Source organism: Chiloscyllium plagiosum, unplaced genomic scaffold (genome assembly GCF_037043375.1).
Source record: "Chiloscyllium plagiosum isolate Xiang-an unplaced genomic scaffold, Cpla_swu_hap1 HiC_scaffold_10, whole genome shotgun sequence".
NCBI classification, from domain to species: Eukaryota; Metazoa; Chordata; class Chondrichthyes; order Orectolobiformes; family Hemiscylliidae; genus Chiloscyllium; species Chiloscyllium plagiosum.
Genome location: NW_028270148.1, coordinates 51,860,789 through 51,873,191, shown reverse-complemented (window position 1 = coordinate 51,873,191; position 12,403 = coordinate 51,860,789). Strand labels below are relative to the sequence as shown.

The 12,403-nt window shown below is 41.8% G+C and overlaps 1 protein-coding gene across 2 annotated transcripts in view; it reads left to right on the top strand.

Annotated features, from left to right (window-relative positions):
• Positions 1-3,039, top strand: part of rps6kc1 (ribosomal protein S6 kinase B1) — a 169,113-nt gene extending 166,074 nt beyond the window's left edge. For both annotated transcript variants that reach the window (XM_043695845.2, XM_043695846.2), the window contains one exon: positions 1,923-3,039. In XM_043695845.2, the coding sequence (XP_043551780.2) occupies positions 1,923-2,033 (111 nt within the window). In that variant the 3' untranslated portion in view covers positions 2,034-3,039. The remainder of the gene's footprint in view (positions 1-1,922) is intronic.
• The last annotated feature ends 9,364 nt before the right edge of the window (positions 3,040-12,403 follow it).

Genomic DNA, 12,403 nt, shown 5'->3' with positions numbered 1-12,403 from the left:
AAATTGGGTTAACCAGAAATGTACACTCCCTTAGAAAAAATAATTGTACAGTCTACAAATGCATTTATTTGATAGTAGTTTCAGGTAATTTACAAATAAGGCTATCTGAGCTCCTGTATCCTGGTGATTGAAGACTAATAATAAAAACAGAACTCCTGTTTCCAAACTCTTGACAGCAAGGAAAGGAAGTTGCACTTAACCCAGCTGCTAAAGGACACTTATAAAGACGCAGGAAAGGATTGGATATGCCACCTATTTTGTTCTGATGCTTGTTTTTCTCTTTACAGACTACTTCACTTAAAATGATCGTGTTCAATATAGGGATTTAGCACCATTAATTTCTGGCTTTTATTTTCCTATTCAGAGTACTGTTCTCCTTCTAGACAGCTCTTAGTTGGAAAGCACTGCTGTGGCCTCTAAATGCTTAAGTGTATATCAGCTGATTAGCAATGTTTTCTATTTTACGAACAACTTGTAAGAAAAGTAAACTAATTAAGGATCATTTGCTACTATCAGCATGATTCAGCATAACAGCAAGACTGAAATGTCTAATCCCAATGAAGACTGTTGGTGTTAAGAGCAACCTTTGTGCTGGTGTAAATTCCTCCTTGGCCCTAAGTGGAATTGGTTATAAAATGGTGCACAAAGCGTGGAAAAGCGGAAAATGCTTTTGTTTAATAATGCATATATTAGAGTATTGAAGGTGGATTTACTGTGGCTGGATTTGAAGTGTTGATAACTATATTAATGAAAATAGATGATATAACTTCAGATATGTAGTGATGACTGGATTTCCCTGCACTGGAACCTGGGGGAAGAAGTAATAATGAGAGTACAGAACAAAATAGGTAGAATTAGAAAGTGCAAAATTGTAGAATCTTTTGTAAAAGTGCTGGCTGCAAAGTTTGAATCAAATGACTATACTTTTTAAATGGGTCAAAAGCATAATCCTGGGTATTCTCCACCTCGTATTCTGATGTTTATACTGACGGCCGCTCGGGAGAAAAGTGATCAAAAGCGGCACTTAGCAAGTGTAAGGGCAATTAATTCAAATCAATACCCTTTTATGAAAGGTAGGTCCCGCTGTAAAAAAAAAAATTGGATCTATCTAACGACTCAACAGCATGGGTGAATGGCAGTAAGCTGGTGATTATTATATTTCTTATCATTAGGAAGTAAAGAATCTGTCACAGGAATCTTCCTGATGAGTGAAAACCTCTGGGATCCAAGATGATAGATATCGATTGAATTAGTAGTCACTAGACAAGCAGTGTTTCTAGATATCAGTTGCAGTAATTCCATTTGAAACAGTGACAAGCAAGGGGCCTGAAGAATTAGTTTTCGAACCCTTGCCAATCACTTCTGATTGTTGAAAAGGACCTCAACAGCAGTATTAAAGCTGACTATCTAGTTGCCTGAAGAAAACCATTCAAGCAGATAGATGCTGCTCAGAAAAAATCGACAGGTGGAGCATGTAAAATTGAAAATGTGAATAAATTCATCTATATGGTATTTGTTTTACTAAGTAGGTAGAATGTGATGTATTAAAGTTCATTGAAAAGCATTTATCATTGAATTGTCCAATTGTGAACTATTTTCACTCTGATGTAAATGACCATATGCGTAGATAGATCCTTACAGAATAAATCCAAGGAGACTAAATGGGCATAATAAACCCGTAAATTTGGAGTATATTGCTTACTGTTTTATCAGTGATAGAGATAAGGATGATAGTGAGTTTTAAATCAGATTAATTTTGGAGTTATTGGAGCTATTCAGCGTGAATAACGTTCAGCGTGTTATCTCGTGAAGCGGGTGACTGGTGTCAGTACAAATATAGACAACATATATTCAGCAGCATCTGTAACAGAATCATTTCCACTACTGGATGTGTGTGATACTTTTGCTTTCCTCATCTTTAGCTTTTGCAGTATAATCCCAGTGAGAGGCTCGGTGCTGGTGCGTCAGGTTTTGAAGATATCAAATCACATCCGTTCTTCTCGACATTGGACTGGTCCACAGTAAAGAGGTAAAGAACTCATGGAAAAGAAATGCCTTCCATTACTGCACGAATCAGGATTGTACTTCAGTGTGCACACGCAATGCCAAATCCCAGGGAATGAAACTGCCCTTCCACCATTCCAGTAGTGGACTTTATAACTGCAATCGGGCAACTTTAATTTTGAAGGATTATTTTATTGTGTTTATGTCTGCGTTACAGGCACTTGAATTGCTGCATTCTTGATCATGTGGCTAAGTCTGGAATTACTCCATTCTGTGAATAAATGTATATAAAATAGCAAAGTCCAACAGGTCTAGACAAAACATCATATTCTTTATGTACATAATTCCTATTTATTTATAAAACATAGTTTGTGGTGCAGTAACATGTTGGATTTAGCCTGTCACTAATGAGGATAATTTCTGCTGACTATTGTTACTAATTACTGTTCTTATTACATGAACCAATTAATTGCAGGGTATGGATTAGAACCAACTAAATAAAATGGTTTACAAATTACCTGGAATGGAAATTTATATTTCTTTCTAAATAATGTGATGCACTTTTCTGTTATAATTAGAATGAATTCTTGATCAAAATATATATAAAATCAAATGTCTACATTATCTAAACCAGACTATGACAAGACAAAAGTAGTTTTCACTCTTGGATTAGCAGCCATGTTGAGAAGATATCACCATCCATGGATTTACAGCAGTTAATGCAAAGTTTTCAGGCTGAAATCCAAGCTACCTGTGGAGGAGGAATCCATCGTAATATATTATCAGCACCTCTCAGAAATCCTACTTATGTGAAGTATATAAAGTTATAGAATGAGATGTGGTTTGTTTAATCAGGTTTCTGTGCAATACAGTATTTTATTTGCTATCAAACATTTCTCATTTTATGTCAGCATGCATCTTTAGGCTTTATTTTCTAAATTTTGTACCCATTGAAGTGGAAGATGTAAAACTTGTTCTGCTCTGATCTAAAAATGTATTTTGATGCTAACTCCTAAAATTAAACATCAGTAGCATTTTTCTGGATTCTCTGTCCTGTCTGGGTAAGGTTCCTGATTGGTGCTGTCATTATGAATTGTTTTCAAGTGCATTTTCAGCACCTTTTATAATGTAGAAGGGAGACCCGGCCCATCAGTCTTGGATCTGAATCTCATTTAAACAAAAACCTGTCTAACTTCCTGCAGAACTATCAAAAGCCCTAATGAAAAATAGTTCCAATATTTATTGGTAATGATGTGGCATTTTAAAAATTACACTCTGTGAAGCAAAGTTGTGTAACCAAAAATTGGAAATCCCTATGTCAATTGAAATGGTACAGTCATAGTAAAAGTGGGAGCAGTTACCAGTGTAAAACACAGTATTAGTCTTGGTTCCAGCTGCAGCCTTTGGTTGGAGCCTTTTCCTGGAATCATCATTTCCACAGCTGCAGTTGGTGGAGCTCCAACTAACCCTGGTGCTTGATGGATCAAACTTTTTTCTTAAGATTTGTAACATGAGCTGGAGAAGAGACTACAGAAATTAATGTTTCAATTCGGTCACTTCCAAAATGCAAATTTAACTAGCAACATTTCCAAGAAAACGATCTTCTCTCACAGACTGATCATCACATTCCATTTCAAATGTTCCCCTCCTTGACATTGTCATTCACTTGCATACTCGAGTGTTTATAACCTCTTCCAGAACCAGAGAATAATGGGCCATTTCTAAATGATTTTAAGTAGTCATTTATTTGCACAGAAGCAACATGTATTGCTTCCCCTTAGGAATTCTGCAGTTATGACTTCGATGTAAAGGCATGTTCAGGCATGTATCGTATTTGTGATTAACTCTTTGTTGCCTTAACATGTAAGAGTATTCATACATTTTTTAACTGACCTCTTAAAAAGATAAATATTTTTACTATCCTGATATAAATAACATTTCTGCAAGTGAATTTAGTGGTGGAGATTGTTTTGCAAAGCAATTCAAATGTTGGACTAGATGAAGCATCATTACTTTAGCACTTGTAATAATTGTACATTCCAGATATTATCACCAAATTTACCTTAAATGAAAGAATTAACAGATCAGTTATTTGGAAATGGAAATGCAGTTCCAATATTTTAAATGCCTCATCAGCAGTGCTTTTGCAATTTGACCAATGTTTTTGACTACTAAAAGAGCCAAATCTCCACAAGAAGTTCAAATTCGATATACAATCCTTAGTTCGATTCACCACCTTTAACATCAAATGTGGTCCATCTGCAGATTACTTCCTCCTCCATTTCTACATTGTTGATTTCAGCAAGCTGGGTCACTTAGAAACGTGCCATTTTCTCCAATTTCATTACTCTGTGATCTTAGGGAGCCTCACATTTGATGTTTCCAAGCCAGCGTCAGTAATTACCCTATTAATGAACATAGTCAGGTGACAGTCTCAGATTGGGTGAACATGTTAATTGTCTAATATTAACGTGGTATCTGGCCAATGTGTAATTGTATACAGGCACTTCTGCCAATAAAATTATCTGGCTAATGAAAATACACATCTAAATTACAAGCCAACTTAACTTTTCCAAGTTTCAACAATTATAACTAGTCCAGTTATCAATGATTAACCACAATGTTCACAATTTGATTTGGAAACTATGGAAGCTAGGCAGAACTTTAGTATCAAGCTGAGGTACTCCAACAGGAGTTTGCAAAAGGAATTTGTGGATGTTCGGCCATTGTTCATCTTCTGTTAGTTTTTATTGCTTTTCATTAAGTGCCATGTTTTTTTTAATTACACTAATGGATAATTAACAACAATAACTCTTTATCTTTGGGAAACTGAAACTGTCTCGACTGGATGGTTCTCGAGAGTGAGTTGATATTTGCTGGGAGTCCCCACAGTAAGATACCCATGTTTTTTTAAAAAAAAAGTTTGACAAATACTGGTAATGAGGGAAGTACCAAGATTTCGCAGGCTGTCGATTTTTCCCGACCTCAGAAAACTAGCTGTGGAAGATATTGGGAGAGTACAGTAGATTAATTCATTTTAAGGGTCGAAGTTTAATCCAGACCGGAGTGATGGGTTAAAGGTTTCCTTCCTTTTAGTCTGTTTGAGTGCTACATCTACTAGGTTGGCAATGCCAATCCTCCTCTTAGTGCAGAGGAGGGGGTTGCTCAGCAATTGAATTCCAAAAGAAGACAAAAAGCCAACATTTATGGTCAGCAGCAAACATTATTTGTTATACTTGCACATGCCACAGGATTCCGAAGGGCTTTTGCAGGAGAACCCAGAAACCAATTGGGCTTGGCAACTTTTGCAATTGTTTTGGGAAATGTGTAACAAGGACGAGGATCTTAACCAATTAGATTGAAGGATGATTACTGAGCAGCACAGAGCCTGAAGTAGGACATGTCAGTTTGAATAATTTAATACAATTTCTAATCTGATACAGAAAGTGAGGGAAAGAATGAGAGAAAAAGGAGACAAAACAAATTTGAATGTTTTACCTTTGTTTAAAAGGTACCAAACATTAATCATATTGCCCGATAATCGTACTTTACAAACAATTCCCTGAACACCACCACCACCATCATTGTTTTTTCCCAGCAGCAGGACAGTACAGAGTATAGTTGGTGTCGAGCTGGGAGGGTGTTACCTTGGCAGTCATCAACATTCACTGTGCAGCCCATGGACTCTGGTAACATCAGGTCCACTCTGGGTAAGAAGTCCACCTGCTGATTGCTATCTACCTCCATCATTCACCTCTCCTACCTTCAGCTGATGAATCAGTACTCCTCCATGTTGAACAGTAGTTGGAAGAAACCAGCTGGTAGAGGGTTTAAAATATAGTCTCGGTGGGGGAAGTTGCATCAAGCAGCTCTAACATAAATGAATAGGAAATGTGGGTGATGAGGTGGGAAGAATGATCACTGTGGTTGTAGCAAGTCGATTACTTCAGTTTAAGGACCTCCACTTAGTGTCCTCATTCCAACCATCTACCGCGGTTCCATCGGCTCCATCAAAAGCTTTCTCTCTACCATAAGGTCAGAATTGAAGATATTCACTGAATCTACAATGTTAAGTACCATTTGTGACTCCTCAGATACTGAGACAATCACTGGACACATCTTGCTGCGTGTAGACAGTGTTCAGGCTGGGTTGATATCTGGTAACAAATGTTACTACCACAAATGTGCCAGACAGTGACCATTTCCAACAAGAATGAATTTAACTGAATATTACGAGAAGATAGTGACATTACCATTATCATATCCCCAACTATCAATGTGCTGTTGGTTACTGTTAATGAGAAACTGAATTTAACTAGCCATGGAAATACAGTAGCTAGAAGAGCAAGTCTGAAGCCGGTAAATCTATGGCGAGCAACTCTCCTGTGTTTCCAAAGGCTGTCCACCATGAAGAAGGCACAAGTCAGGAGGGTGATGGATAACTCCCAGTTTGCCTGGATGAGTGCAGGTCCAACGACGCTCCGTATGTTTCACACCATCCAGGATAAAGCAATCTTCCTAGTTGGCATCAAATCTACCACCTCCAACATTCACTCTCTCTACCACCAATGCACAGTGGTAACTGCAGCAAGTTGCCAACGTACTTTAGCCAGCACCATTCAAATCCACACTCCTGACACCCGTTAGGACAAGCACATTGGATATGGAGAAACATCGGAACCTGCAAGTTGAACTTCAAGCCACATATCACCCTAACTGTGTTGTTCATTCGCTGTCACTAGATCAATATCTTGCAGCTCCTTTTCCGACACGCAATTTGGATGTACCTATGTCAGTTCATGAACACAGCTTGTTGCTCTCTTAAAGGCAATTATAGGTGGAGAAAAAGTTCCAGACTAGGTATTGTTGCCTACCAGCTATGAAGGAAAGTTTTAAAAAGTAATACTTGAAGGCATGGGATTGCTTAGAAAAGTAAAATTCCAAGGTTAGGAAGATTATTTGGCAGTAACTAACACAACGCATTTTTTAAAAAATCAACTGGGTGAAAGTGAGGTGTGCAGATGCTGGAGATTAGAGTAAAGAGTGAGCTGCTGGAAAAGCACAACAGGTCAGGCAGCATCAGGAGCGGGAGAGTGGATGTTTCAGGTAAAAGCCCCCTTCATCGGAAATGAGGCTGTCAGCTGAGGGGGTTGGTGAGGTAAATGGGAGGGGAGGGGGTTAGGGCTGGGGGAAAGATTGCTGAGAGTGCAATATGTGGATGAATGTGGGGGTGAAGATGATAGATCAGAGAGGAGGGTGGAGCAGATAGGTGGAAAGGAAGATGGACAGCCTGGACAGGTCATGAGGGCGATGCTGAGCTGGAAGATTGGACCTGGGATAAGGTGGGGGCAGGGGAAATGAGGAAACTGGTGAAATCCACTTACATGTCGTGAGGTTGGAGAGTCCTGAGGCAGAAGATGAGACGTTCTTCCTCCAGGCGTTGGGTAGTTAGGGAGTGGCAATAGAGAAGGCCCAGAACCTGCGTGTCCTTGGTGGAATGGGAGGGGGAGAATTAAAGTGTTCGGCCATGGGATGGTGGGGTTGATTGGTGCGGGTGTTCTGGAGATGTTCTCTGAAATACTCTGTAGTAGGCGTCCTGCCTCCCCAATATAGAGGAGACCGCATCGGGAGCAACAGATACAGTAAATGACCTGGGTGGAAATGCAGGTAAAACTTTGGATGTGGAAGGCTCCTTTGGGGCATTGGATGGTGGTGAGGGAGGAGGTGTGGGTGCAGGTTTTGTAATTCTTGCGGTGGCAGGGAAAGGTGCCAGGACGGGGGGGTGGCTTGTTAGGGGGCCTGACCAAATAGTTGCGGAGGGAACGGTTTTACAGAAAGTGGATAGGGGTGTGGAGGGAAATATATCTCTGGTGGTGTCGGTTTGTAGGTGGTGGAAATGGCAGAGGATGATGTGATGAATACGGAGGTGGAAGGCGAGGACTGGGGGTTCTGACCTTGTTATGGTTGGAGGAGTGAGGTCTGAGGGCGAAGGTATGGGAAGTGGATGAGATGCATTGGAGGGGAAATTGCAGCCTATAAAGAAGGAGGCGTGTTCTGTGGTGGAACTGGTCCTCCTGGGAGCAGATGTGGCAGAGGCAGAGGAATTGGGAATAAGGGATAGCATTTTTACAGGATGCAGGGTGGGAGGTGGTGTGATCCAGGTAGCTGTGGGAGTTGGTGGGTTTGTAGAAGATGTCAGTGTTGAGTCGGTCTCTGTTGGAGGTGGAGAGGTCTAGGAAGGGGAGGGAGGTGTCTGAGATGGTCCAGGTGAATTTAAGGTCAGGGTGGAATGTGTTCGTGAAGTTGATGAACTGTTCAACCTCCTCACAGGAGCATGAGGTGGCGCCGATGCAGTCATTAATGTAACAGAGGAAGAGGTGGGGAGTGGTACATGATGTAACTCTGGAAGATGGTCTGTTCCATGTAGCCGACAAAGAGGTAGGCATAGCTGGGGCCCATGCAGGGCATCTGGAGGAAATGGGAGGATTTGAAGGAGAAATTATTGAGGGTGAGAACCAGTTCAGCCAAAAAAATGAGAGTGTCGGTGGAAGGATACTATTGGGGACACCGGGAGAAGAAGAAACGAAGGGCTTGGAGGCCGTGGTCATGGCGGATGGAGATGTACAGGGACTGGATGTCCATGGTGAAGATGAGGTGTTAGGCATTAGGAATTGGGGTCCTTTTGTTTCCCTGGCCCCCAATGCCTCACCTTCACCATGGACCTCCAACCCCACAGCATCAATATGGATTTCACCAGTTTCCTCACTTCCCCAATCCCCACCTATCCCAGATCCAACCTTCCAACTTGGCACTGCCCTCACGACCTGTCCTGCCTGTCCATCTTCCTTCCCATTTATCCGCTCCACCCTCCTCTCTGACCTATCACCTTGACCCCCACCTTCATTTATCTATTGCACTCTCAGCTACCATTTCCCAAGCCCCACTCCCCTCCCATTTATCTCACCACCCCCTCAGCTCTTAGCCTCATTCCTGATGAAGGGCTTTTGCCCAAAACCCATTTTCAAAAGTACTATCCCTGATTTCTCCTGGTCAGTTTGGCAACTTGACATTCTTTCCATGGGTTTCAGTGCTAGATCCCTGAATGGGAATGCTGCTACTGTACACGTTTTGGAGGAGCAGGTGGAAAGCATTTCCATATGACTGAGTATGTGCAGTCCCAGGAATCTGATGTTCAATTTATTTTTCAGTAATGGTGAGTGAATCTCAGTGTTACAAGGATCAGAAATGGAGGGGATGAGGGGAATCATAAATGATGGGAAGTACTCTTCTGTGTTTGACATTAGAATAAATTGTCAGAGCAAAGCAGAGGGCAAGCTTTGCTGCAGCTTTGACGTGCACTTTACTTGGGAACACACAATCTTAGCATCGGAAGGAGTCAGGGCAAAAATAATTAATTTTCCCAACAACATCTGACACCTTGAAGACAAAACCTTCTAAAGCTGTGGAAATTTGTAAAGGCAATTATTTAGTTTGCAATTAATCTTATTAATTTTTCATGCAGTAAAAATGTGTGAATTAGGGCGGCATGGTGGCTCTGTGGTTAGCACTGTTGCCTCACAACACCAGGGATCCGGGTTCGATTCCAGCCTCTAGCGACTGTCTGTATGGAGACTCCCTGTGTCTGCTTGGCTTTCCTCCGGGTGCTCTTGTCCACAAATGTGTAGGTTAGGTGAGTTGGCCATGCTAAATTGCCCATAGTGTTCAGAGATGTGTAGATTAGGTGCATTGGTCAGGGGTAAATATAGGATAGGGGAATGGGCCTGGGTGAGTTACTCTTTGGAGGGTCAGTGTGGAATTGTTGGGCCGAAGGGCCTGTTTCCACACTGTAGGGATTCTAATTCTAATTCTAAAATAATATGTATCGTGCTGAAACAATGCATGATGTCTTGCATGAAGGACTGCTACTTTATGGACAAAGGTCACCATTCTACATGAGTGACATTTCACAAGTTCATGATTGTTCATGAACCTCCATGAATAATACAACTGCCTACTGGTGACATTGATTGAGAGAAGAATGTTAATCAGCACAAAAATCTAGAAGAAAAATACTGCAGATGATGGAATTAAAAGTATATGCACATAGCACTGTGGAGAAAGCAACTGGGTGATTTTGAGCTATCAAATTAGTTCTGAGTATTTACTGTGGAGTATTTCTAGCATTTTCTGGTTTTACTATGTTAATCAGATCTCTAGAAAATCTCTTTAATAGTGCCACAGTACTCTAAACCACTGAAATGGTTAGACCCGTTTCTGCTTTGCAGAAAAAGAAAGTTATTTGGTTTGAAATTGAGTGTATGAACCCAAAATGTATACATTTGGAGTCCAGAAGCAGGGGTTGTAGCAAGCTCACTCAGTATTGTTCAACAACTGTTGTGATCACAAATAAGAGGTAGGATTTTGAAAAGCAAAATGTTTCCACAGAGACGTCAGTTTGCTTCAAAGCTCCTTCTTTTAATTTACCCAAAGTTCTCTGCTTGGGAATCATAAGGTCTGAATGGAAAAGAGGCCCAAGTGCTGGCTGTGCAAGCTGAAAGTTCAATCCCAACTCAACACCTCATTGTCTGACAATGCTTTGAATTGATAGAGCATCGAACCTAAATCCATTGCAATCTCAAATCTGGTTTTGCATGCAGTCTGTGATGCTGTGTGTGTCTCTCCATGTGATTGGCAGTTCTGTCATGGTTTGGAGCTCAAGCAACTGAGCCCCTGAGAAAAGCCGGAGCTCATTACCATGATGGACCCCTCTACTGACAGTGCCTGAGCTTCCCTGGGTTTAGAGAGCCCAGCCAGATGTCCACACATCTGTTGCTGCACGTCCTGTGCTTCACAAAGTCACTCATGATCCATGACCTCATTGGCAGTTGGAGCATCATTGTCAATGCTCTGCTTCCTCCAAGGAGTCTATGTACAGGTGACTTTGAGTCCAACAAATTTTCTGTGTCCTTTCCAATCTAGAGTCAATTCTAAATGTCCACAACATCCTTCCGCAGTGACTCCACAGTATCTGTGCTGGTGGGTTATGGGTTTGTAAGATGGAATTGTTCTTCATTGGAACATCTCTTCCTCCTCCTCCTGATGCCTGATGAACATTAAGCTCTGGTTGGTGTGCATGCAGCTGTTCTAGGGGAGGAATGAGAACAGCTAACCTATATAATCCTTGCTCACTGTGAACATGCAGGCAGTTACAAGTAATTCTCAACAACTATCCTTGTCTGTAACTGTTCCTTTGTACTCAACAATGCACCAAATTCCCATAATGTTTGTTCCACCTTTCCTATGCTGAATAGCCATTTCTTATACCAATTCACCATCTCCAACACTGGCCATCTGAATGGTCTCTCTCCTCCACTGGACAAAGCATCATTGAGTTCATGAATTGGCCCACCAGTTGGTGCCATCTCCTTCTGGCTCGTCTTTTAATCACTAACCATAAGGGCATCGAGTCTGGTGTCCAAGGAGAAACCTTGTCTCTCCAGTGTTGTTCCACACTGGGGATTGCTATCGCATACTGGAAACTTAGTCTCGAATTGTCCACAAACTGATGATGAGGGAAGGGCAAAGATTGGATGGAATGTGCTTGACCACATATCAATACGAAGATATGTTCTGAACCGTAGAGGACCCTGCTGGAGTCTCGCATGCCTGCCTGTGGGGTTTTGTTATAGTTATGGGTGAGGCACGTTTGGGTCCTCAAATGTGGAGAAGCGACAGGTAAATGATGCAGGATATTGAGGATTTCACCAATAAACTATACGGCAGTTCAAAAGCCACCCATTGTAGGGCAACTGGGTGTAGACAATCAATGTACCTGGGGATCTGCATGAGCCCCAGCTATGCCTGCCTGTTGGTTAGGTATGTGGAACAGTCCATCTTCCGCAGTTATACTGGCACCAACCCCACCTGTTCCTCTGCTACATTGACGACTGTATCGGTGCTACCTTGTGCTTCCATGAAGAGGTTGAACAGTTCATCAACTTTACCAATCCCTCCCACCCTGACCTCAAATTCATCTGGACCATCTTGGACATCTCCCTCCCCTTCCTGGACCTCTCCATCACCATCTCCAGTGACTGACTAACCACAGGCATATACTACAAGCCCACTGACTCCCACACATACCTCCTGTAAAAATGCCATCTGTTATTCCCAATTCCTCTGCCTCCACTACATCTGTTCCCAGGATGACCAATTCCACCTCAAAGTCCCAGATGGCCTCCTTCTTCCCAAATCGCAACTTCCCTTCCCATGTGGTTGACGATGCCCTCCAACACATCTCTTCCACTTGTACCACTACCCTTGAACCCCACCCCTCCCAACGCAACAAGGACAGAACCCCCCAGTCCTCATCTTCCACCCCACCAACCTCTGCATACAT